We start from the raw sequence: 27,641 nt of genomic DNA, 5'->3' as shown, positions 1-27,641 counted from the left end.
TTTGTCATTAAGGAAAACAGAAAAACAAAAAACAAAAAACAAAACAAAAAACAAAAAACAAAAAAACAAAACAAAACAAAACAAAAGGATAAAAAAAAATGTATTACTAGCCACTAAATTAGTAAATGAGATTTTTATTTTTATTTTTATTTTTTTATAGTACTATCAATTTTATAATTTTAAATTTAATGTTATCAAATATACACTGCGAATTAAATTCTAAGTATTACAACAACAACAATATCAATTTTAAAACATTATAGTTATTTTGGGTTTAAGCTCTCAATAATAACTGTATAGATTTGAAAATTCTCTATAGAAAATTTATTGACCAACCATAGACAAACCTTTAATTGAGATTGAGATTGGGATTGGGATTTACTGGTGAAAATAAACCAGGGCCCAAGTGTTATTTAAAAGATAAAACTAAATGAAATTGAAGATTTTTTTTTTTTTTTAAGAGAAAGCAAATTAATATAATTATGCTCTTTTTTGGGTTTTTTTTCAAAGGGGTAATTTTTTTTTTTTTTTTTTTTGAGAGATATTTTCAAACTATGATGTTTGGTCTTGATGATTGTCCTTTATCATCAGATGGTTTTTGGTTTAAGTGAGAATTGAATCCATATATCTTATTTGATGATAAGAGACTTTATAAATTAAACTAATTAGAACCCACAAAGAGATAATTAAACTGAAAGATAGGCAAAAATGTGCTGCATATAATTTTAAAAAATTAGAGGTTTTTTTTTTTTTTTTTTTTTTTTGGTTTAAGATCTCAAGAACTAATAACTCTAAAGATTTGAAATTTTTAATGACCAACCATCGAACAAACCTTTAATTGAGAATGGGATTGAGATTTACTAGCTAGTGAAAATAAACCAAGCCCCAAGGGTCTATGTTTATTTAAAAGATAAGACGAAATGAAATTGTAGCAATTTATTTATTTATTTATAGGGAAAGCAAATTAATATAATAATGCTTCTGTTTTATAGGTTGTTGTTTTTTTTTTTTTTTTTTTTTTTTTTTTTTTTTTTTTTTTTTTTCTTTTCAAAGGGATAAGTATTGTGAAAGATGGACTTTTTTTTCTTTCTTTAGAGAAAGCAAATTAATATAATAATGCTTATGCTTTTTTGGTTCTTTTTTTTTTAATGGATAATTGACGTGAAAGATGGGCAAGATTGCTATGCATAGATGGCTCTTTTTTTCACATATATAGGTCCCATAGAAATTTAAACTTATGGAGTTCGTCCAATGATAATTTCTCTTTGTTACTAGGACAAGACATCAATTAATTTTTGGTATAAGTGGAGTTCAAACCCTAAATATCTTATTTGACAATAAAATATTTTACTAATTAAGTTAACTGAAACTCACACTTAAATGTCTCTAAGTTCTTATGATTTTGCTTACTAGTTCACTCGAGATTGCTACCCTTTTTTTAAAAATTTTAAAAAATTATAATAATAAAAAATAAATAAAAAGAAAAAATAAGGAAGGAAGGATTGCTACCCACAAGAATCATCACGCTCTCTTTCAAATTGGATGCCTTTAATAAATTCAATGAAAATAAATTAATAGCATAGGTTAACTATTGATACCAATGAATGCCCTGGCCCATGCATAATCATGTACCTCGCCTTAGTTTTGGTGAGACTATTACTTTACGTCTTTAAGTTAGCATGATTAAAGGATTTCAAAACCTACTAACTGTAGTTTGTTTAATCCAAATAGATTGAAAACAACACCTAACCTAACCCTGGACTAGGGGTGATCATACAGCTAACAACGATTAGATATATATATATATATATATATAGATGGGTTCAAGTTACGTCCAGTGTAATTCCTTAAGGGTGTGTTTGTTTAGAGGTGAAATAGGGTGGATGAAAAACTTTGGAGAGAAAATGGGAAGGAAAACTTTTTTGGAATGTGTTTGGGTGGAGAGGAAGGAAAATAAATAATAGGGCTTAGATGTTTTCTCCCTAGACCCATCAAAAAGTTTACTTCCCAAAATAGAGAGAAAACTAAAGAGAGAAAATAGGGTTGCTTAATGAACAAAAATGCCCTTGTACACTTGCACATGGGCTTTGTCTGTACATTGCTCTTCTGCACCTCTTTTTTTTTCTTCCCTCATTGCCTCTTCTTTCCCTTTTTCTTTTGATTTAAGTGTATGTTGCTCATATTCTTTTTTTTTTTTTTTTTCTTTCTTTTGTTTTTTTGTTTTTTCGTTTTTTTTTTTTTTTTTTTGTCTGTCACTTTTTTTGTTTTAATTGGGCATCACTTTTAACAAGAGTACATGAGTAAATTTATACAAACTCACTTTTTCCATCCCTCCACTTTTTCACTCCAACTAAACGAAAATGGGGGAAATTAAAATCTTTTCTATCCTCTCACCATTTTCTATCCTTCCACTTTTCCACCCTTCCAACCAAACGAATCCTAAGAGTTACACATTTTTTGTACTGTAGATTTCTAACAGATCCAACGGTTGAAAAAATAATTTTAAATGATTATTACTTTCCACCTTATTTACCTAAATAATAACAATTTTTCTCTATCCTCATTAATTATTTTCCATAGACCTCGTTGGGTATTGTTTAATGGTGTCCCTTTCTTCTTAAAATTGCCGGATATTTTTTTTGTTGGGTGTTGTTTGACAATGTTTCTTCCTCGTTGTTAGACTTGTTCTGTGTTTCAAATGGTTTTTGGGTTTTTAGTTTTCCTAATCTCCTAATTCACGTACTCTTTTAAAAAAAAATTTTGATAGAAAACTTTATAGATATAAAATGATTATGACGGGACCAACGAATCCGTCTCCCAACAACGATCTCATCAATCAAAACAAGGACATCGTCTGACGAGCCAAATGAATACTCGCGTTATTGACAAGGACAACTCTACCATTCAATATGGCCAATTATACCCAGAGCGGTTACAGAACCAGCTATATGAGCCGTTGGAGTACATTGAAGCAAAGGAGTCAATACCGTACCGGAGGCTGTACCGGTTTGGCCAACGGTACGATATATTTCGGATACCGGTCAATACCGGTGTACCGTTTCGAGTTTACCGCTATTTTATATATATATATATATATAACCAAAATTCATATAATTTATTTTATATATATATATATATATTAATGAGATAACCATTTTATCTCATTTAAAATGTTAATCTCTAGTTAAAATTTTAACTATGTAATATTAATAATATTAGGGAATTGATGTTCCTACTTCTTTAATAATAATAATAATAATAATATCACAATTAGTAAAGCTTGACAATGTTAACCCAAAAAAAAATAAAAAGTTTGACAGTACAAAAACATTTTTCACTTATTAAAAATGAAAATGCCGTTTGAAACTTCTTTGGGTTAGAAAAAAAAAAAAAAAATCAAATTTGAAATCTCATTGATAACCATTCACGTGGGTGTGTCAGAAGGCATACTGCAAGTTACAAACAAAAAGGACACTCCATTTACTTTTTGCTTTTTACTATTAAAAGTTACAACAAAACAAACAACTAAAGCCTTTAGAAACAAAAACTTAAAAACTGAGAGAGACAGACGGATGGAGGGACGGGCGTGAAGAAGAAGAAGAAGAATGGCTGGTTACTTTCGGAACAATGTCGGCGATGGCAGTATTATGGGTTACATGGTATTTTCTTTTACCGTTAAACATTTTTTTCTTGTTTTTCATTTACCGTCCGGTATTCTTTTTCCGACCGGTATCCGATTTTTTTCCCGGTTTTTCCGGTACAATCCGGTAAGCTCCGGTACAAAAAGCAGTACGAAATGGCTGTGTTTCTGTACCGGCCAAGGTGCCGGAACGAAAAATTCCGGCTGTACCGGCCGGAACGGTACAGTATTGACTCCACTACATTGAAGCCACATAACAAGGCATAAAACGTTACTAAAGAGAGCATTAAGGCCACCATAACTACTCCAATGGCTAGGAGTTGCAAAAGCGTATATAAGGCCCTTACAGTATCAACACAAGGTACAGAAAATATACTCAGACAATTTCACTACTATACTGCAACTTTGTTTTATACTTACAAAAAGATTTCTTGGTATTGACTTTGGCATCGAAGACGTTGTGACAGGCACCACACCGGTGACCATCTTTGAGGATCCATTTACATAGGCTGGGGATTGGTTCCATCCGCCCGATCTGACTGATGAACTTCGCTTCACCAGTTTGGCGCCGTCTGTGGGGAAGCATTTTTCATTTCCATATTTGAAAATACTGTTTCCATCAACTTCTATATTCGAATGGAATCCAATCAAGATTCTACAGCCTTGGCCCAGCAAGTCCAAGCTCTTGCGGCCACTGTTGAAGAGCTTACTAGGCAAAATCAGGAAATGAAGCTACGACTTCAACAGGAGGAGAATAGATCCAAAGACAATATGGAGGACGAGGGAAATAGTCATAGAAGAAGTGACCATCGAAGACTTACCCCTCCAGACGAACAGAATTCAGATCTTCTTCGGGAGATGAGGAAACAGATGGACGAATTGAGGAATGCCATCAAGGAGAAAACATAGCAAAGCGTTGATAGGCTAGTAATAGCCACGAACTCGCCTTTCACTACAACAGTCCTAGAGTGTCCAGTGCCAACAAAGTTTCGTCTGCCTCAATTTGAGCCATTCGACGAACTTAAAGACCCCCAAGACCACCTTAATACCTTCAAAACAACGTTGGGGCTTCAACAGCCCCCCAACGAGATACTTTGTCGTTCCTTCCCTACCACTCTCAAGGAAGCTACAAGGGAGTGGTTCACAAAGTTGCCAATATCGTCCATCGATAACTTCGAGCAGTTAAGCAACACCTTCTTACGTCACTTCATTGGGGGGCAACGCCTTAAAAGGCCAGCTGACCACTTACTCACTATCAAGCAGGGAGAAAAGGAAACCCTGAGATCATACGTAAAATGCTTCACTCGGGAGACCTTGGAGGTAGACGAAGCTGACGATAAGGTGCAATTGATGACTTTCAAAGCAGGGTTGAGGTCCAGAGACCTCATGGCTTCACTCACGAAGAATCCTCCAAAAACAGTGGCAAAGATGCTCCTAAAAGCACAGAAATACATTAATGCTAAAGACGCAATAGCAACCATAAAAGATGTAGAGAAGCCAGGAGACAAAGGAAGGGATAACGACGAACATAGAGGACAAAAGCAGGATCGTCCAAATCATCGAATCAGTGACGGGAGCCGAAGGAAAGATGAGAAGAATCCTTGAACAGTAAAATTTACCCCTTTAGTTATGCCTGTTGACAAAATTTTAATGTAGATTAAAGACGAGCACTACCTCAAATGGCCAAGACCATTGCATTCATCCCCCCATGTCCGTGATAAAAATAAGTACTGCTGGTTTCACAAAGATCATGGTCACTACACAAAAGATTGTCGGGACTTAAAGGAGAAAATAAAGGAATTGATATGAAAAGGAAAATTACAAAAATATGTGAAGAAGGGGGAATATAGTAAGTTCAGAGATGACAATAAAAGTCAGCGTGAATCCTCACCCAAGAATGATGATCATTCATTCCAACCTCCACAAGATGTGATTAGAGTGATAAAGACGATTACAGGAAGGCCCTTCATAGGAGGGTCATTCAGGTCCCTTAAGAAAGCATGCTAGAGATAGGTAAACAATGTTCACATGATACCTCCGTTTAAGCAAAGACGGACGGACCAGGACATGTCCTTCAATGATCCTCTAGTTATAATGCTGACTATAAACAAATTCAACACCAAAGGAATAGTGACGTTAACAGTAACAGTGGGGACCTACCCGACTTAATTGACTCATCAATTAGATTTCTTAGTAGTAGACTGCCCCTCATCATACAATGTAATTATTGGGAGGCCTACACTCAACGCCTAGAAGGTATCCATGTCATTTTTTTTTTTTTTTTTGGTGCTTGGTGTTTGGCTACTGAGAAAATGTGGGAAAGCAAAGGAAAATAAGTTTTTTTTTTTTCTTTGATCTATTTGGTTTCTAAGAAATTGGAAGCAACCGAAAGCCAACCGAACCGAACCGATTGAAATCCAGTCAGTTTGGTGTCGATAGCAAATTTGGTAAAATCGAAAATTTTAGTTCGATAGAAAAATCACACTTAAAACCAACCGATTACACCCCTAGATGCTATATTAACTAGGTTAGTTGAGGTGGCTAATATGTTTTTTTAACTGTTAGATTTCTTACAAATTTACTGTGTAAAAAATGTGTAACATTTACAGAGTTATACCTGATATAACTTGAACCCATCTATATATATATATATATATAAGTTGAACAATTATTTTGAAGAACATTAACATAATTTTCTCCTTTTACGCAAGTTTGGCCCAACCAAAAAAAAAAAAATGAAATGGGCTGGAGCATGCTCTCTCACAAAAAGAAGTTTATTCATCCAAATAAACTCTTAAAAATATTTTTTTAAGATAAATTAATAAGACAATATCTGAAATCAGTAAGAAAATAAATCAATCACGCTTGTGGTTCATTTGGCTCTGCTTGGATGCGAGTTGTAGATGATAAAGTCCAGCTTATTTGTGGGTCTTTTAAGCCACTTAGATTTGCGGGTCATTTAGCACTAATCTCTGAGGATTTTTTTTGGACTTAAGGTCCCAAAAAAAAAAGGTGGGAAAAAAATTTGGGTATAACATAAAGCCCACTTTGTAGTTGGGTCAATTGCCATTTGCTCTTTCCCTTGGGCTTTTATTTTTAGGCCCTTCGGCCTCTCTTTTTCTTTACATATTCAGCCCACCCATTTAGCCATGCCCCAAAATAGTTAATGTGGGGAGGCTTAGGAATTGGCCGGTGGCCAGAAAAATGAGGCCCAAATTATTATTATTTTTTTCCCCATCAATATAGTGCAACAAAAGAATACAGTACAGTTTTAATTTTGGGTTCTCACTTTTCTGCTTCTTTATTATTCTAAGAAATTTGGAATTCCTAGCCAAAAAAAACAAATTTGGAATTTAGGAACCAATATGTCAATGATGTGGGCAAAAAGGCATGGTTTAACCGAATGAACTGATTGCTTTTCCTGTTGCAAAAACAGAAAGAGCTTTTGGTGGGAAAAGATTGTGTGAAATGAAAAAACTTTTTTGTAAGGTTGGGAGACAAAGGTAATGGTTTCACACGTCTTTCTCACAAGTATTGAGAATATATGAAAATTTGCTTAGAACCATGAGATAGAAAGGAAGCATACTTGTAAGTTTTAGTTAACTCAATTAGTAAAAAATTTTATGATTGAATAAGAGATCTAAGGTTCAATCCCCGCTTATACCAAAAACCGATTAGTGTCTTGGTTTAAGAATAAATAACTATTATTAGGAGCGGACGTCATAAGTTAAAACTCTTAAAAAAAATAAAAAATAAAATAAAAGCATACTTGGGAGACATCTAGATAATAAAAAATAATAATAAATAAATAATAATAAAAAGGTAATATTAAAAGGAGAAGAATTTAGAAGATAAAAGAGAAAAAAGGGGTGGGGCATGTACAAGGAAGAAAGAAAAGGTATTGTAGAGAACTTGAGAAATGATGAAAGAATAATTTGAGAGAATCACTTAAGCGAACAGAAAACTATAATCTTTACCAAAGTTCCTATAGGTACTCACTCAAAGAATAAGATAAAAACTGGTAATTTCTTAATTACTCAAAAAAATAATTAAGATTTTGGTTTATCATCTACTCCTCTCCTCCTTAAAATGAAAAAGACATTTGACTATTAGATAGAGAAGAGAAATATGGAGAGAGAGAGAGAGAGAGAGAGAGAGAGAGAGAGATGAATGATATTTGCTAGAATTGTGAGCAAATTATTGTGATTACAAAACCAAAGAAAGCATTTCTATTGGCACCGCCAAGGAAAACTCATAACCACAATATTTCTCTTGATACCATTTCTTAAAGAAAAATGAAATTGGAGATTATTTTTATATAAGGGGTTGAACGAATTACAGATTTGAATAATCAAGGATTCTTATTTATTTATTTTTCTTGTTTTGAATATGCTTTTTGTTGAGTAATTTGCTCACTTCTTGTTGTTCGGTCTAGTTTTGTTTTTGTTTGGGTTACTTTTGTTGTGATTTGGGCTAATTTTTATTGTTATTATTTAAGCCTTTTTTCTTTTTGGTTTATAGGGTTAAGGATTATGTCTTGGGGTCAAAATTAATTTTGGAGTAATGTTAATTTTAACAATAAATTTTATGCGACAAACTGTTATTGGTGGGCAAAAAAGTTATGTCAGTATTGGGCCAAAATTAAAATCAATAACAACTTACCACAAAAGATTTGTTATGAAATAATTATGAAAATGTTGTGGATGTAGCATTACTGTTTTTTTTTTTTTTTAATACCCAAATTCTTATGATTCCTAAGTCAAGGTGTTTAACATTTTTTATTAGGGAGGTCAAAATAGATTATTTATTAGTTTTTTTTTTTTTTTTTGCATGTATATATATATATATATATATTTGGCAAGCTAGGTTGGTCCTGTGACCACCTTGACAAAAACGTGGAGCCACCCTTGCTTGTAACTCAAATTAGTACTTCCTAGCATTTCCAATGAAAATGTCAAGTGTTCAAATCCCACCATTTTCAACTATTGAATTATCAAAATAATAATAATAATAATAAAAGAAGGGGGAAAAAACTATGAATGTATATATGTATATGTAGTAATAAATGAATAAAAATCATTCAATTATTCTTCTTTACTTTTTCTACAAAATAACCAAAGTTAAAAAAATAAATAAAATAATCAGACACATGGCATACACTAATTGATGGCTATAAAATAAAACACAAAAATTGAGACATTGTTATAAATATGAAATAAAATGCCTAGTCGCTCATTTTATTGTAATAAAAGCACATTTTATATCGTGACAAAAAAATAAATTCACACCAGTGAAATTCTAATTTCAATGGAATTTATCTTGATTTCTTAAGTGGAGATATTATTAGATACTGGTGTGTGTTTATGTTTTTATTTTTTTTGGATAATTGGATAGTAAGTTAGTAATAATAGGGGATGGAGGATTTTTGAACTCCTTTGTTTGAAATACTAGGGAGTCCATTTGGTTGGAGGGATTTTAGAGGGGATGGAAAAAAGGGAGAGAAAATTATTTTTTTGAGTGTTTAGTTTGAGTGATTTTAGAAAAGAAAATTGGTGGGGTTCGGATGTTTTCTCTCCGGCCCACCAAAACTCAATCTCCCCAAATTGGGGAGAAAATACTGACAAAAAACAAGGAGCTTGCTCCTTTCCGTTTTGGACAAAACTATCACCACAACGTCAACATTCATTTTTTGAACTCATCTTTTCTTTCTTTTTCTTTTTTTTTATTCTTTTTCTTTTTTTTCGTTTTTTNAGTTTCCTTTTTTTTTTTTTTTTTTTTTGGTGCTCATCCTAGTCATGTGTTTCTTTTCTCACCAGTTTTGGGTTCTTGAATTTTTTTTTTTTTTTTTTGCTATTTTTTTTTAAGAAAAATAAAGTGTCCATCTATACACAATTTTTTTAAATTAAAAATATAATGTGTTACTTTTTATTATTATTTATCTAGTAAGGATATGGTGGTAAATTTATACAAATTATATTTTTTATTCTCTCATTTTTCTTCTCAACCAAATAAAGAGTTTTCTATTATTCCACTTTTCATCCCCATCAAAAACTATGAGAGAAAATAAAAATCCTTCTGTACTCACAGTTTTTCATCTTCTCTTCATTTTCTATTATCTCATTCTCCAACCAAACGGACCCTAGGAGCTAGAGCTCTCTCTCTCTCTCTCTCTCTCAAGACATGAGAACCTTCCAGCAAAACAAAGATTCTAAGCCTAACGAAATATCATCTACAACGGAAGCCATAGGCCAATGGGGCTTCAAGGTAGAACAAGAGATAGGTTTAATACTAAAAGAAAGAACAAGAGTAATAGGCCTTATATTTGACATCTCTTGCAACTAACGTACTGGATCAACAGGGATAGGATCTAACCTCAATTTGTTGTGCAGGATGATAACAGCAGCACACGATCAAGAAGAAGTTCTGCTCCTGATCCAATGAGATTTTGAGTTTTCTATGACCATTCTGACACAGAGTACCCCAAATTCTTGGAACTTTATAGGCCATTCTGACAATGAACATACAATTCGAGCCACAGCCACTGGACAGTAAATAAACAAATGCTCCACAGATTCTAGAGCCTCCTAACCTAACACAGAATGAAATAAACATCCTCTATCTCCAATCTTTTTATTGATTACCTCATGAGTTGGGATCACATTCCAAGCAATTTTTCCACACGGAAAATGCCTTGAGCTTTTCTTGCATTTTTGAGTTCCATACGTCATACTGGTTTGATTGAAAATATGTAAAGGGTTAAAAATAGTGTTAGCGATGTCATTGGGCATTTGGGCTATGACCTTACCAAATGAGAACTAAACAAACTCATATTTCTCAAGTCGGAGCTTTGTAAACCCAAATACGTCCAGTAGCTAGATTTTCATTCTAAAGGTGCAGGGTAACAATTTTACATGGTATAGTAACCCCCACAAACACATACTAGAAAAAACCTCAATTCAATCTTCCTTACGTGTGTGAGTGTGTGTCTATTAGCCAAAGGAAAAAAAAAATTCCTTCCGCATCAATTTTTTTTATCATTGAATGAATAAATAAAATTAGAATATGAGCCATCCAAATTCTTCTAGATTTGTGTGCATTACAAAAAAATTTAGAGAAAACTCAAAACCAAATTGTCTTTCTCCTTGGATTATCTCCCAAACAAAAATTCATATATTTTTTCTATCTTGATTTCACGCTATAAAGTCTAGCAGGCATCTTTTAAAACAGCACCCTCACCCCCCTTCCCAAAAAAAAAAAAAAACCGTAAATAGGATAACTAGAATAAAAGGATAACTTTTCTCTTAAAAGAAGGATATAACTAGAATAAATAACCAAATCAGGATAGAAATTCGAGAAAATCTTGCAACAAGGGACCATTACCGGCCCCTCCCACCCCTTTTTATAAATCATATTAAATTTTAATTTATGATGTTTGCTTCATGATAATTGCTCTTTATTATTAGGCCTAAGTCATCAATTAATTCGAATTCGAAATCTCTTATTTAACAATAAGAGATTTAATCATTTGAGTTAACTTGAAACTTATAATAAACCACCACCCTTTATATGCTTAGGAAGGTGAAAACCTTCATAAAAATTCTTCAATTAAAGTGTTCAATTTAGGGCAATATCTAAAGTAATATTGAGATCATTTCCATTATAAATTCATTCATTTTATGATCCACATTATATATCACAAATCTAAACTTGTATTTAACGTCACACCAATAAAAATATTAAAATGATTTGACACAATAAAGAATAAAAATTAAAAAGAATTAAAGAATATTAAGCTACGACGAAACAAACTATACGTCTGTATCAGTTGACCAAAATAGTATTGTATGAAGTTTCCTTTTTTATAATGTAAATAGAATAGATTCTGGGGTTTTCGGCGGTGGCCAATACACCAAATTGTTAGATCAAGAACAATAATATCTTATTATAGGCTAAAGGAATCCTCACTTTTAATGTGAGCTTGAAACTCAAGCTTCGGCTCACATGGTTCCCAAGTGTTTCAATATCCAACCCTTTAACAGTGAAACTTCAAAATGAATCAAAGTTCCAAAAAAAAAAGTACCTGCTTTGCCATCTTGCCATGTGATGAAAGGGAGACTAGTCCCAAGTCCCAACGTCTATATTGATTTTTTTTTTTTATGAAAAGACAATAATCTTGTTAAGAAGAAGATAAAAGCAGTACATCTTGAGCCAAAACAGGCTCAACAAAAGTTGAATTTTCCTTTATCCAAATTACATAGTTGTCAATAGTGTCTCTCTCTACCTCTAGAATTCACCAACTAATAAATTAATTTTTCTTACCTATTAAGTAATTACCTTAAATATAACATAGTATTATTTTTGTTGGATAGACCTGTCAGGAATATTAACTCTCTCATAATTAAGGCAGAAGAAATGTCATCATGATGGCAGAAACTAGAAATTCTATATTTTAGTTGAATTGTGGTTCTGGACCTTTCTTTATTCTTTCCACACATTATATTCTCAAACTTTCTCCTCCAGGACTCCAAGTATATAGATGCCAGCCTATAACACCTCAAAAACTAAACAATACCTACCTTCCAATACCCTCTAAGTGACTATCTCTCTCTGGTGTTGTATTTTTGGTTTGCATTTCAGAGATGAATGATCCCAAATATGGCTATCCATATGCCAATCAAGGTAACTTCATCCTCTTTCTTGTCCTTACTAGCTTCCTTGCTTTTATTTTCTCTGTTATGTTTTATATGTGGCCAGGGAAGGCCGCTATAGCTAGATTAAACATTTTTTAAAATTTCATTTCAATTATTAACTTAAATGAATACCCCTTTAAAAATCTATATCTCCAATGAAAATCTTGCCGAATCATTGGATTATTTCTCAACTTTCACTTTGTTATTGTTAATTATCACTATAGAGGGGATGTTATATTTTGGTAAAAGAAGAAAAGCAATAATGGAACATGTTCTTATTATTTCAATATGCAATTTTGAACACAGGCCCTTATCAAGGACCACCAGTGGCGGCACCTCCTCAGTATTATGCAGCTCCACCACCACCCAGGCGAGAACCAAGTTTTCTTGAGGGATGGTATGTACTACAAACTAGTTCTGTATCATAATTGCTTCTTTGTTATATATATAGTGTATTTACCAAGTGTCTCTTTTATTCACAAGAATATATATGTAATATATATAAATAGGATATCCTGATGATCGTGACAAATTCTAACTTTTTTGTTTTTTGATTTGTGTGATTTTCCAGCCTTGCAGCTTTATGTTGTTGTTGCCTCTTAGATGAGTGTTGCTGTGACCCATCCATTATATTTGTTACCTAATACTTTGTACACTACACGTAGAACTATATTACCTTGTATATGTGAAAGGGTATATTATATATATATATATATATACCTCTGTAATATACTGATATCCATATTCTGGTCAGTTCTAATGCCCTTCTTGTTGATTTCCATCATATTCAGGACATTCTTTGGATAATGATAACTTATTTTTATTGGTTTTTTTAGTTTAAATAATAAGTTATTATGTACAAATACAGTTATACCTTTAAAAAAATGTCATGTTCATATTTAGCATCTCTAAGTTGATAAAAGGAAAATTCTATTTCCCTTCTTTAAGACTTGAGAGAGAGAGAGAGAGAAGCACAAACGATTTCAACGGAGTCCTGTGTGCATATATGTATGTGACAAAAAGTGGGGAGCATTACGCATATTAATATTATATACCTAATTCTTTAAAGAAGGTCTCAATAAGAGTGCATAGATAAAGAGGATTCTCCACCTATAAAAATATTTCCTTTCTCTAATTCTCTTTAATTCTCCATCTATAAAAATATTTCCTCTCTATTTAATTTGGCAAATGGAAGATGATATGGGCAGAGGGAATCTCAACTGAAGGGCCAGATGTCATAGCTTTGCAAACTTCATGACCACCTCTTTTTTCTGTTTCTTTTTCTTTTCTTTTTTTCCTTTCTATTTTAAGTGTAATTATATTAAGAAATAATTTTTTTTAGCACAAAAGAGTCTTGGAAACTAAACGCCCGGCCCATGCATCAGCCAATAATTATCATACAATATAATTAGGAAGGTTCAAGTAGAACACAAAAGCAGGATTATAAATGAAATGGATTGTTTATGTACCATTTGAACTCAATCCGAGAAAAAAAAAAATTGTCTATATTTGTTTATTTAATAAATGAGCCAAGTTCAAGTCTAAGTTTAGGATCGATTATTAAATAAGTCAAGTTCAAATATAATAACGTGCTTTTGAATAAGCTCATGAATACAAGACTCTATTTAAATAGCTATAATATTATATGTTTATATGTATATACAAGTATAGAAATATACTTATACACAAACTTGAGATTTGATTTTATAAAATTGTAAATAAGTTCATAAATTATCAAATTATTAGTTGTAATTTATTAATAATATGAATAGTCCATATGTAGTAAAATTTGTATAATTTTTAATAAAATAAGATTGGTAAATCTAATTAATTTTCAAAAGTTCATAAACGAAAATTTTCTATCTAATTAAATCAAACAATATACTTTTAGCTATTATTTAGTTATTAAGTATTAGCATAAATTTGTGAATAGCTAAAAAAAATTTAGTTGTAATTATTATTAGATATGAAAAAAGTAAAAACCTGTAATATAGTTTAGTAATGAGCTCGAGCTTGATTCATTTTTTAAATAAAATTAGATGACAATTTGGAACTTTTATTACTTGGCTTGAGTTAGTTCATTTATAACTTTACACAAAAGGGTCTCTTGGTGTGCATGGAGTTTTGGGCTTGTTTGGTAGCAAAGTTAAACTATAATTTTGAATACTTAAGTGTTGAAAATTGGGGGCTATAAAATAAACACATGTTTAGTAACAATGTTTAACAAAAAGCATTTACATCACAATATTCAATTTAGAATGTTTAAACATTGTATTTTGAGAACACCTTGGATGATGTTTTCATTTTTCAAATAACAATTTTAAGTAGTATTGTTGTAATTATTTTGAAAATTGTGAGACCTGCATAAAACAGCACCCTCACCCCCCTTCCCAAAAAAAAAAAAAAACCGTAAATAGGATAACTAGAATAAAAGGATAACTTTTCTCTTAAAAGAAGGATATAACTAGAATAAATAACCAAATCAGGATAGAAATTCGAGAAAATCTTGCAACAAGGGACCATTACCGGCCCCTCCCACCCCTTTTTATAAATCATATTAAATTTTAATTTATGATGTTTGCTTCATGATAATTGCTCTTTATTATTAGGCCTAAGTCATCAATTAATTCGAATTCGAAATCTCTTATTTAACAATAAGAGATTTAATCATTTGAGTTAACTTGAAACTTATAATAAACCACCACCCTTTATATGCTTAGGAAGGTGAAAACCTTCATAAAAATTCTTCAATTAAAGTGTTCAATTTAGGGCAATATCTAAAGTAATATTGAGATCATTTCCATTATAAATTCATTCATTTTATGATCCACATTATATATCACAAATCTAAACTTGTATTTAACGTCACACCAATAAAAATATTAAAATGATTTGACACAATAAAGAATAAAAATTAAAAAGAATTAAAGAATATTAAGCTACGACGAAACAAACTATACGTCTGTATCAGTTGACCAAAATAGTATTGTATGAAGTTTCCTTTTTTATAATGTAAATAGAATAGATTCTGGGGTTTTCGGCGGTGGCCAATACACCAAATTGTTAGATCAAGAACAATAATATCTTATTATAGGCTAAAGGAATCCTCACTTTTAATGTGAGCTTGAAACTCAAGCTTCGGCTCACATGGTTCCCAAGTGTTTCAATATCCAACCCTTTAACAGTGAAACTTCAAAATGAATCAAAGTTCCAAAAAAAAAAGTACCTGCTTTGCCATCTTGCCATGTGATGAAAGGGAGACTAGTCCCAAGTCCCAACGTCTATATTGATTTTTTTTTTTTATGAAAAGACAATAATCTTGTTAAGAAGAAGATAAAAGCAGTACATCTTGAGCCAAAACAGGCTCAACAAAAGTTGAATTTTCCTTTATCCAAATTACATAGTTGTCAATAGTGTCTCTCTCTACCTCTAGAATTCACCAACTAATAAATTAATTTTTCTTACCTATTAAGTAATTACCTTAAATATAACATAGTATTATTTTTGTTGGATAGACCTGTCAGGAATATTAACTCTCTCATAATTAAGGCAGAAGAAATGTCATCATGATGGCAGAAACTAGAAATTCTATATTTTAGTTGAATTGTGGTTCTGGACCTTTCTTTATTCTTTCCACACATTATATTCTCAAACTTTCTCCTCCAGGACTCCAAGTATATAGATGCCAGCCTATAACACCTCAAAAACTAAACAATACCTACCTTCCAATACCCTCTAAGTGACTATCTCTCTCTGGTGTTGTATTTTTGGTTTGCATTTCAGAGATGAATGATCCCAAATATGGCTATCCATATGCCAATCAAGGTAACTTCATCCTCTTTCTTGTCCTTACTAGCTTCCTTGCTTTTATTTTCTCTGTTATGTTTTATATGTGGCCAGGGAAGGCCGCTATAGCTAGATTAAACATTTTTTAAAATTTCATTTCAATTATTAACTTAAATGAATACCCCTTTAAAAATCTATATCTCCAATGAAAATCTTGCCGAATCATTGGATTATTTCTCAACTTTCACTTTGTTATTGTTAATTATCACTATAGAGGGGATGTTATATTTTGGTAAAAGAAGAAAAGCAATAATGGAACATGTTCTTATTATTTCAATATGCAATTTTGAACACAGGCCCTTATCAAGGACCACCAGTGGCGGCACCTCCTCAGTATTATGCAGCTCCACCACCACCCAGGCGAGAACCAAGTTTTCTTGAGGGATGGTATGTACTACAAACTAGTTCTGTATCATAATTGCTTCTTTGTTATATATATAGTGTATTTACCAAGTGTCTCTTTTATTCACAAGAATATATATGTAATATATATAAATAGGATATCCTGATGATCGTGACAAATTCTAACTTTTTTGTTTTTTGATTTGTGTGATTTTCCAGCCTTGCAGCTTTATGTTGTTGTTGCCTCTTAGATGAGTGTTGCTGTGACCCATCCATTATATTTGTTACCTAATACTTTGTACACTACACGTAGAACTATATTACCTTGTATATGTGAAAGGGTATATTATATATATATATATATATACCTCTGTAATATACTGATATCCATATTCTGGTCAGTTCTAATGCCCTTCTTGTTGATTTCCATCATATTCAGGACATTCTTTGGATAATGATAACTTATTTTTATTGGTTTTTTTAGTTTAAATAATAAGTTATTATGTACAAATACAGTTATACCTTTAAAAAAATGTCATGTTCATATTTAGCATCTCTAAGTTGATAAAAGGAAAATTCTATTTCCCTTCTTTAAGACTTGAGAGAGAGAGAGAGAGAAGCACAAACGATTTCAACGGAGTCCTGTGTGCATATATGTATGTGACAAAAAGTGGGGAGCATTACGCATATTAATATTATATACCTAATTCTTTAAAGAAGGTCTCAATAAGAGTGCATAGATAAAGAGGATTCTCCACCTATAAAAATATTTCCTTTCTCTAATTCTCTTTAATTCTCCATCTATAAAAATATTTCCTCTCTATTTAATTTGGCAAATGGAAGATGATATGGGCAGAGGGAATCTCAACTGAAGGGCCAGATGTCATAGCTTTGCAAACTTCATGACCACCTCTTTTTTCTGTTTCTTTTTCTTTTCTTTTTTTCCTTTCTATTTTAAGTGTAATTATATTAAGAAATAATTTTTTTTAGCACAAAAGAGTCTTGGAAACTAAACGCCCGGCCCATGCATCAGCCAATAATTATCATACAATATAATTAGGAAGGTTCAAGTAGAACACAAAAGCAGGATTATAAATGAAATGGATTGTTTATGTACCATTTGAACTCAATCCGAGAAAAAAAAAATTGTCTATATTTGTTTATTTAATAAATGAGCCAAGTTCAAGTCTAAGTTTAGGATCGACTATTAAATAAGTCAAGTTCAAATATAATAACGTGCTTTTGAATAAGCTCATGAATACAAGACTCTATTTAAATAGCTATAATATTATATGTTTATATGTATATACAAGTATAGAAATATACTTATACACAAACTTGAGATTTGATTTTATAAAATTGTAAATAAGTTCATAAATTATCAAATTATTAGTTGTAATTTATTAATAATATGAATAGTCCATATGTAGTAAAATTTGTATAATTTTTAATAAAATAAGATTGGTAAATCTAATTAATTTTCAAAAGTTCATAAACGAAAATTTTCTATCTAATTAAATCAAACAATATACTTTTAGCTATTATTTAGTTATTAAGTATTAGCATAAATTTGTGAATAGCTAAAAAAAATTTAGTTGTAATTATTATTAGATATGAAAAAAGTAAAAACCTGTAATATAGTTTAGTAATGAGCTCGAGCTTGATTCATTTTTTAAATAAAATTAGATGACAATTTGGAACTTTTATTACTTGGCTTGAGTTAGTTCATTTATAACTTTACACAAAAGGGTCTCTTGGTGTGCATGGAGTTTTGGGCTTGTTTGGTAGCAAAGTTAAACTATAATTTTGAATACTTAAGTGTTGAAAATTGGGGGCTATAAAATAAACACATGTTTAGTAACAATGTTTAACAAAAAGCATTTACATCACAATATTCAATTTAGAATGTTTAAACATTGTATTTTGAGAACACCTTGGATGATGTTTTCATTTTTCAAATAACAATTTTAAGTAGTATTGTTGTAATTATTTTGAAAATTGTGAGACCTGCATGATGCTCACAACACATAAAATACACTTCTTCTTCTTTTTTTTTTCCTTGAAAACACATATTCATACTAAATATTCAATTGTGTTTTCAATTTTAGCAAAAAAATATTATAGAAATATGGTACCAACAAAATACACTTTCATTACAGAATGTAGAGTTTTTGAAAAACGATACTACCAACCGGCCCAAATGTGTCATACGTTTGATGAAGGCACCTGGCAACCTGCAGTCAGAAATCATTCCAATGCATGAGAGTTAAAAACAGAGTTAGAACAATTGTGAGAATGTCTACAAGAGGTCTAGCATCTACTTCTGCGATGATTTTGCGAATGTTCAAACAATGAGACGAATTGAATCTCTTAGGGGGCATTTGGTTCACCATGATGTATTTTTAATGTAATGTACATTACGATGATGTAACATTAAATTTTTTTGTTTATTTTATTATTTTTAACATTACCATAATTTAAAATTACAAAATATATCACATCACTTTAATCTCATTACCTTTCTAAATAATATAATGATATATTCTTATATTGAGATTACATTAATGTAATACTACTATGTAACGTAACATCACGGGAACCAAATGCTCCCTTAAGGGCCAAGAGTTCTACAATCACAGTATTTGAATTTGTCAATGTTTTTGGAGAATTTTTTTATTCAAGTACACCTTCCTCCACTTGCCTTGAGTTTACCCATCACTAATCCAGTGTTAGGTTCGAAGAAATCCTTTATGGTTTCTTGCCATTAACAGTCCGTTTGGTTAAGGAGATTTGGAGTTTGGAAAAATGGAAGGGACAATTGGTGGGGTCTAGGAATTTTCTTCCCGGGTCCACCAAAATACAATCTCTCCAAATTGGGAAGAAATGTGAAGAGAAAATAAGAGTACAAAAATGATTAGCCTTCTGGACAAAACTATCCTAGTGCAACAAGGTTCTTTTTTCTTCTTCCACGGTTCAATCTTTCTCTTTTCTTTTCTTTTTTCGTTCAGTTCTTACTTCTCACTTGTTTGGTTTTTCTTTTTTCTTTTCTTTTCCTTATCCATTTTTTCCCTTCTTTCGTTTTGTCATTTTATGTTACTTTTCCTTCGTTCTTTTTTCTAATTTGTTTTTTTTTTTTCATCAAATTATCTGTTTTTTTTTTTCCTCTCATATCTTTTGGGTTTTTGTAAAAATAGAGGGGTATGAGAGTAAATTTATACAAACTACATTTTCCATTTTCTCATTTTTATTCTCAATTAAACAAAAAAAATTTCCATCACTCTACATTTCCATCTTCTTAACCAAATTGAAGTTACATTAAATATTGAAGAAAACAAACATAAAAATGTTTGCAAACTTCAATTTGGAGAGAGCCTGGATTTGCCCAAAGAGCCTGAATTTGACAATAATTTATGGAAAACACACATTTCAGAAGAATTTGTGGAGATTGATTCTAGTTTATATTAACCAACACACACTTCAGCCACACTTTTTATCTTCTGATTTATATGAGGCTGTTAAGGTCTTATTGGGTAGGGGCCTATTCTGGCTCGTATAGGTGCTTCCATTTGTGTGCACATCCTTAAGAGTTACATTAAATATTGCATTAGATTAATTACATTAAATAAAAGAGACAGCACGTACTTATTTAATTCAACTGGGAATTCAAATATGGTATAGTCACTTTCTTGGATCATGGGATTCAAATATTTGGTACAGAAATCACATATCAGATCCAAACTAAGATCAACCTATGTTTTTCTTTCGGTATATTAATTTCTTTGACTACTTTGGGCTCTCAATTTACTTGGATTCCACCAATAAAAGGGCCAGAAGGATGATGTTGTGTTCCTCATGAGTACAATGTTATTTTGAACACTAGGCCTACCTCAATGGTTAATGAACTTAATAAGTAAACCCAAAAGTGTTAGTTGTGAGTTTGAATTAACTCATTTAGTAAAGTATCTTGTCGTCAAATAAAAAAAACCTAGGGTTCAATCTTTACTTACACCAAAAGGGTCAGAAGGATGATGTTGTGTTCCTCATGAGGACAATGTTATTTTGGACACTAGGCCTACCTCAATGGTTAATGAACTTAATAAGTAAACCTAGAAGTGTTAGTTGTGAGTTTGAATTAACTCATTTAGTAAAGTATCTTGTCGTCAAATAAAAAAAAAAAACCTAGGGTTCAATCTTTACTTACACCAAAAACCAATTAATATTTTTGTTTGATAATAAAAACAATGCTAAAATGAAAAACTCATTTTCTAAGTTTTACCATAATTCATTTTAGTCCTCTGAGTTTCAATTTTATTTAATTAAGAACTTCCTGTCAACTTCCATTAATTTTTTTTTAACTATGGAAAATAATTTTCAACCATTGATTTTTTTTTTTAATTTAAAAAATTTTGAATAAAAAAAAATTAATCAATTGGACAATTAATTGCAACATATAACAAAGGATGATGAAGAAACCTTGATTGAATCAATTTGAAACTTAGAAGATTGAAAAGAACGAAAATTAAGTTAGAGGATTGAAGTGAATCACATAAGTTGAATTTTGCATTTTAGCCTAAAAATAATCATCATGGACGAACACTATAGGTTTAAAATACTATCCTATTCAGGGCTAGCTCTACAATAGAAGCGAATAAGGCAGTGGCCTACGGCCCCTAAATTTTAACCAATAGAGTAGTTTTTTTTTATTGTAATAGTATTTGTAGGGGCAGGGTTTGGATCTTGAGCCTAAAAGGTAGAGGGATCCAAGCCCAAAGAGCCCAACATAATGAATTTGAAGAGAGTGGGCTTAAAGACTAGGCTTCAATGGATCGAACAACACGCATAATGGATTAAAGATAGTAAGAAAGTAAAAAAAAACAAACTATTTGCAAAGAAAGCCTTCCTTGGCAAAGTCCGAGGAGAGTGGTCCTTAAGTATATTTCTTTTAAACTTGGATACAATTTCAATTATTTTTGCTACAGTATTTTCTCTACAGATTTCCTAATTCCCCATCCCTGGAGGATCCCTCACATTATATATCATTTTTGGCTAATTCTGGCCCTCCATTTGTTAACTATGCAGGGCACTACTCAAATGCTTGTCCCATTAGACGCCCTCCCCAATCTTCTGTAAGTTGCGGCAACCAAAACAGCACTGTTCAGAGATCTTCTCCACATAAATGCAACCAGGAGGTTTGGTGAGGCGCACTAAAAGTGGTGGCAGCCTCCATGCCTCCAATCACATCAGGGCTAACCCCTTCTCTAAAGCTCTTCCTCCCTAGTGTGGTCCCCTTCCAATTTTACTGTCCGAGTGTATGGACTCCTTGACACGGTAATGGCCTCCTCAGCCATGGTTATAACACGTGGCACTATTACCTTATTTAAATTTATGTACCCCACAATATTAATTAAGCCCAAATATTAGCCAATAAATAAAATAATATTTTTTATCAAATGAAAAACAAGAAAGAAAAAAAAATGCTATGTTCACAAAAATTTTCACAACAAATCTGAAATGGTAGGTTGTTACTGGTTGTTATTGGTGAGCAAAAAAGTAATTTCAGTAGTGGATTCAAATTAGAATCAATAACAACTTAATACTTAAGATTTGTTATGAAAAAATTATGAATATAACACTTTTCGCAAAAAAAAAAAAAAAAAAAAAAAAAGAAGAAGTTTAGATTCATAAATCTACATGTAAAGGCACTTGACACAAAATGAGAGACGGAATGATGTACAACAAATTGAATACCATTTAAAATAATGAGAAATTTGGTATCAAATTAATTCACAATGAGAAGGGCACACATAGCACAAAATTAGAATTCATTTAGAATATAATTTGGACTCTTGATTGAAAATTTTCTCAACTTCCACTTTAATGTAATATATTTGGAACAAGGATTTTTGATGTTCCCTACTTTGTACTCTCCAAAATATCACAATAACATATTTAACATTAGCTTTAACTAAAAAAGAAATCAGAAAAAATAAGAATTAGCACACGTCGTTTTTTCTAAAAATTAGCACAATACCTCTATGGGGAATGATACACCCTACAAACAATTTTTGCCCGCAATTAATCAATGAGTACTTATCATCTTTCTCAATTATTTTCTCTCTGTATTGCAAATTTTACTATTTTTTTTTGGTTATTTTATTCTTTCAAAGAGAGAGAGAGAGAGAGAGAGAGATTAATAAAAATAAATAAAGAATTATAAAATAAAGAAACAAAAGTAATCAAGTCATAACTAATAACAAAAAATTCAAGAGGTTAATCTAATTCATAAAGTTAATATATGTTATTTGATTAGTCAAAATTTATCAATGTAAAAGGGTTAAAAGTATACAATATACATCAAAAGTTGTATACCAATTTACTCCCCTGATTGCTTTTAGAAAAAATATATATAGAGAAAGAATTCAACTCTCTTTATTTGTTCTAATTATTTAAAACTTGAGTTTATAGTGAAAACTCAAATTTTGAAACTATGCAAAAGTCAACATATTAAAGGAATATATATATATATATATATATAAAACAGAGGGATGAGAAGGTATTTGGTATATGTCATAAGAAAATAAGACATAAGTAAATTAAAAAAAAAAAAAAAGTTTAAAATATGTACACGTTGCTTTGAGTTGGTGTGCATGAATTTGTTTTGAACGATATGAGAAAATTGAATTTTAGTTGTTGTGAAAAACCAAGTATTGTGATTAGTTTTTATATTATCTCTCTCTCTCTCTCTCTCTCTCTCTCTCTCTCTCTCTCTATATATATATATATATATATAAAACATGGTATAATTAAATGTGTTATGCCTTCATTAAAAAATAAATGCTACACTTAAGGATGTTTTGGGGAGGTTGGAGGGAGGAGGGGTATAATTGGCTGCCTATGCTTATATAAAAATAAAATATGATTAACTTGCTAAACATATTTAGTAAAATAAAAAATAATTGCAACATAAATATTATCGAAAAATAATAATAAAAAAAAGCTTGCAAAATAACTTCACTACTCTTTGTCTATCGAAATATAATTTGCTATTAATTAATTAGAATAGAATTAACTTAGCTGTGCCCCATTTTCCTTGAAGATTCTATAAAATAAACATATGTAGATTGTGATTGAGAACTCGGAAGATATTGGGAAAAAAATATATGTAGCTTTGGAATTTTAAATTGGAAAGTTTCGACTCTTTCGAGTTTCATTTCAAAAAAAGAAAAGAATTTTAAATTGTAAGATTGACCTGTCGTAGATTAGATTTTTAAAATTGTCAAGAGGCACTGTTCCCATGTTGCCAGGAATGAATCTACAGGTGTATGATGGTTTTGGGCCATTTGGACCCCTTCTACAACCTACATCTTATCATGTACCACGTTCACTTGGGCTGAAGATAAGCCTGCCAAATGTTTTTTACCGTCTTATCACAAAAATAAGAAACTAGTGAATCGAAATAATCTTGTAGTTGAACTAACAATTTTTTTTTTCAGATTTTTTTATAAATAGGATCAGCAGCGGCTTGATGCACTTGGAGGCCTTAGAGCACTCACAACAGTGGTGCTCTATTGGTATATTGCTATATTTTAGCTCCTCAAACACCAAAATCATGCTCCAGCAATGGAGTTAAATCTTTTTTTTTTTAGCTCCATTGCTATAGTGTACAGCTATAGATAGATGTACATTGTTCATGAAAGCTAAACAAATTTTTTTTTTTTTTTTACTCTCGGGCCCGATTAAAATAATAAAAAATTGGTTCTCTCTCTCTCTCTCTCTCTCTCTCTCAGTCACTCTCACCTCACACCTTGCCTCTCTCTCTCTCTTAGTCACTCTCACCTCTCTGTCTCAACGTCTCCAACCCACGCTTCCGTCGGCCTCAAAGTCACTGGCCCAAGTCGACCCAAGCCCCAAGCCGCCGATCCACGCCTTCGACCCACGCCTTTGCCTAATCCTCCATCTTAATGCTCACCCAACGCTAACAAGCCTGAGTTTTTCTAGATTTCGTGGGTTTCATCGTTGATCCAAGCTCTGGGTTTCTCTAGGTTTTATCGTTGAAGCTGCCATTGCCTTCCTCTCTTATTGCTTTGGTTTTTCGCCGATCAGACCCATCCACCTCAGACCCACTTTTCTTCCGCCAATCAGACCCACGCTGACACTATCCTCCTCATCGAAGCCCAGTATTTTTTATTTTGTTTGTGATTGGTGGTTTTGTTTGGTCTGGGTTGAGGAAAAAGATTGGAGATTTCGGTTGGTTTTTTTTTTTTTTGTGTGTGTTGCTGTGGACTGGTGGTGGTGGTGGTTGTGGCTGTGGCTGATGATAGAGGTGGTTGTAGTTGGTGTTGTGGATGTTNTTATTCCACACTATTTTATTTAAATAATATTTTTTATTCTTTTGTTTATTATTATTTTATTAACATTACCCCATCTCTCTTTCTTTCATGTCTCTCCATCTCCTTCCTCAACTCTCTGCCTCTCTCATGTCCCAAACCCACATACTCACACATGGAGGCGAGGAGATCCGATGAAAACGGCGGCAATGATTACGGCGGTGGATCCAACTATTATGACGACAAATTTGAGGTATATCGGCGGCAACTCCGACGATCCTGTTGGGTTTTTGTAATGGGTTTTCGTTGGGTTTGGTTTTGATTTGTTTTTGGTTTGGATTGATTTTGAGTTGAGTTTGAGATTGATTTTCGATGGTTAGGTTGATTTTGGGTCGATTTTGTGTTTGGATTTTCATCCGTTGAAGTGAGTTGTGGTGGTGGAGGTTGGTAGTGCTGGATTGCGATGTGGTGGTGGTGGTTGGTGGTGGTGGTGTTGTTGGTGATTGGCCCAACTCAATTGGTCGAACCCAAATTTGGCTAATGTGTTGGCTCGCCCGTTCCAAGCAAAGAGTTGAGTCGTTGGGCTTGGTCGAAATCTCTGGGTCCAGTGGTTCCTAAAGTGGGTCTTCATCTTCTTCTTCACGTTGAAGAGACTGGGGAAAGTGAGAGAGAGACTGATGAGGGCAAAGGTGGGAGAAAAAATTAATAAAATAAGAATATACACAGCTATAGTAACCGTGCAAATATGCACGGTTACGGTAGCAAATGTGTATATTTTCACGACAATAGAAGGACTGATGCAGAGCAAATTTAAGAGATATTGTGTAAATTTTGCATCTTTTCCTATTTGCACAACTACACTCATTGATGTGAATGCTCTTAGGCAAAAATTGATTTGAGGCTTTTTATATATTTAAATATAAAATTTTTGAGAATTTTTTTTAATATTACTTAAATTCTATTGTCTTGTTTTAGATGCAAACTTACTAATTAATCATATAATTTTTTTTTCCTTTAGAAAATCTATAATCACAAAAAGATTAACAAAACTTTTCACAGCTGTTGATGTAGCAGATTATTAGTGGTAAGTAAAAAGTGATGTTAGTGGTAGACCTAGATGAAAGAGAATTGCTACGTCCACAACATTTTCATAACAAATCATAGGTGGTTAGTTGTTATTGGTTTAAATTTGAACCTACCACTGAGATTACTTTTTTACCTCAACAATAACAACCAGTAACAACTTGCCACCTATAATTTGTTGTAAAAATATTGTGGACATATAATTTCTCTAGATGAAAACTAGTAAAAGTTTGTCAACTCAATGTTGTGAAAAATGCTGTGAAATTCTTTGTGTATTGCTCTTTTTTTTTTTTTTTTTTTTTTTTTTTCTTTTTTTTTTCTTTTTTTTTTTTTTTGATATCTTTATGAATCTTAACTTAAAAATATAAAAAGGCTCAAATAAAAAATTTATTATACTTCTATGTATAACTTTGAATGTGTAATACTTCCAACTTATTTAAAACTATTTTAAGTCCATCTAAAATTACTTCTAACCCATTCTATTTAGATCCCATTTGAAACCAGTTCTATCTATTTAAAAGCAATCCAAGATTTCTTACAAAAACTTATTAGTAGTTCAAATTTGATGCAAACTATCTCTATATTTTAAATGAACTTCAATTTGTTTCAAATGTCATTCCATCTCTCATTTTGTGTCGAGTGTCTATACATGTAGATCCATAAATCTAAACTTAAAAAATATTAAGACTTAAATCAAAATTTATTATACCTCTATCTAAAACTTTGAATGTATAATACTTCCAACATATTTATAAAACTACATCTATCCCATTCGATTTAGATACCATTTGAAACCAGTTTTAATCTATTTAAAACTAATCCATGTTTTCTTTAAAAAAACTTATTATTAGTTCAAACATAAATTTAAATGAATAAGTATACCATGATCTAAAATTTGGTTGTTAATATCTTATTTGAAAATGCACACATGAAATAAATTTACTTCACCACAATAACAAAAATTAAGTTAAGAGGTAACAAAATATTTCTCTCTTCTTCTTTTTTTTCTAAAGTAAAATACACAACTAACAATTTGCATATTTTATCAAATAATATTCTTATAAGGTTCTTTTTTTAAAAGAGTTGTCAAGATATAAGAATGACCATTGTAAGGGCACAATGTGAGTCCTAAGCTCAAAAGGTAAAATGATCTAGGCCCAAAGAACCCAATACAATGAATTTGTAAAAAATAAGTTGGAAAACTAGGCTCTAATAAGTTGGGTAGCAATTACAGTGGATCCAAATGACAACAAAGTAAAAATAGACTGGTTTTATCTAATGAAAATCGTTCTTGGCACAGTCCAAGAAGATCAGTTCCTGTATATAATTCTTGAAGTTGGTTACAAGTACAGTTCTTATTGCTACAGTATCTCTCTCAATTCTTCAATCCCCTTCCCTAAGAGTCTCATCTCTATTTTATACTATCTACTTCCTTTCATTTCCACCCTCCACGTGTAAATTAGATTGTTGGTCTTGATCCTTGTCCCATCAGCACCTTCTTGAAGTCTTTGAAGAGTAGCTGTAAAGCTGAAAATTACTGTTCAAGTAATACTTCCTCATTAATGCGGCCAGAGAGTTAGCTACAGAGCATTCAATGCGGTGGTAGCAGTTTTCTCTTAAATATTTCATAGCTCCCATGCCTCCATGATGTGCATCCTTATCAATAAAAACTCCTAGAATGTTGCTCTGGATGACAAGCCGCACTTTCTGACC

At 31.7% G+C, this 27,641-nt stretch overlaps 1 protein-coding gene and 2 long non-coding RNA genes across 3 annotated transcripts; all 3 read left to right on the top strand.

Annotated features, from left to right (window-relative positions):
* The first annotated feature begins 4,276 nt into the window (after positions 1-4,276).
* Positions 4,277-5,245, top strand: LOC136063439 (uncharacterized). The gene is made up of 2 exons (XM_065763832.1): positions 4,277-4,442; positions 4,602-5,245. Exons 1-2 carry the CDS (start codon positions 4,277-4,279, stop codon positions 5,243-5,245), a joined length of 810 nt encoding a protein of 269 aa, XP_065619904.1.
* A 6,860-nt stretch (positions 5,246-12,105) lies between these two features.
* On the top strand, positions 12,106-13,114 carry LOC136063438 (uncharacterized). Its single transcript, XR_010625098.1, has 3 exons — positions 12,106-12,319; positions 12,637-12,727; positions 12,902-13,114. It is a non-coding gene; the product is annotated as an uncharacterized LOC136063438 (long non-coding RNA).
* Positions 13,115-15,941: 2,827 nt separating this feature from the next.
* On the top strand, positions 15,942-16,950 carry LOC112023498 (uncharacterized). The gene is made up of 3 exons (XR_002884047.2): positions 15,942-16,155; positions 16,473-16,563; positions 16,738-16,950. It is a non-coding gene; the product is annotated as an uncharacterized LOC112023498 (long non-coding RNA).
* Positions 16,951-27,641: the final 10,691 nt, after the last annotated feature.

The sequence above is a fragment of the Quercus suber genome, unplaced genomic scaffold, assembly GCF_002906115.3.
Source record: "Quercus suber isolate HL8 unplaced genomic scaffold, Cork oak 2.0 scaffold_527, whole genome shotgun sequence".
NCBI lineage: Eukaryota > Viridiplantae > Streptophyta > Magnoliopsida > Fagales > Fagaceae > Quercus > Quercus suber.
The sequence above is the reverse complement of the archived record's forward strand: the minus strand, read 5'-3'. Positions and strand labels throughout refer to the sequence as shown.

Excerpts from the sequence above, each read along its gene's own strand:
- LOC136063439 (XM_065763832.1), top strand. The coding sequence starts at position 4,277 with ATGGAATCCAATCAAGATTCTACAGCCTTGGCCCAGCAAGTCCAAGCT. Across the intron at positions 4,443-4,601 it reads GGGAAATAGTCATAGAAGAA|TCCTAGAGTGTCCAGTGCCA; the intron begins GTGACCATCGAA and ends TCACTACAACAG.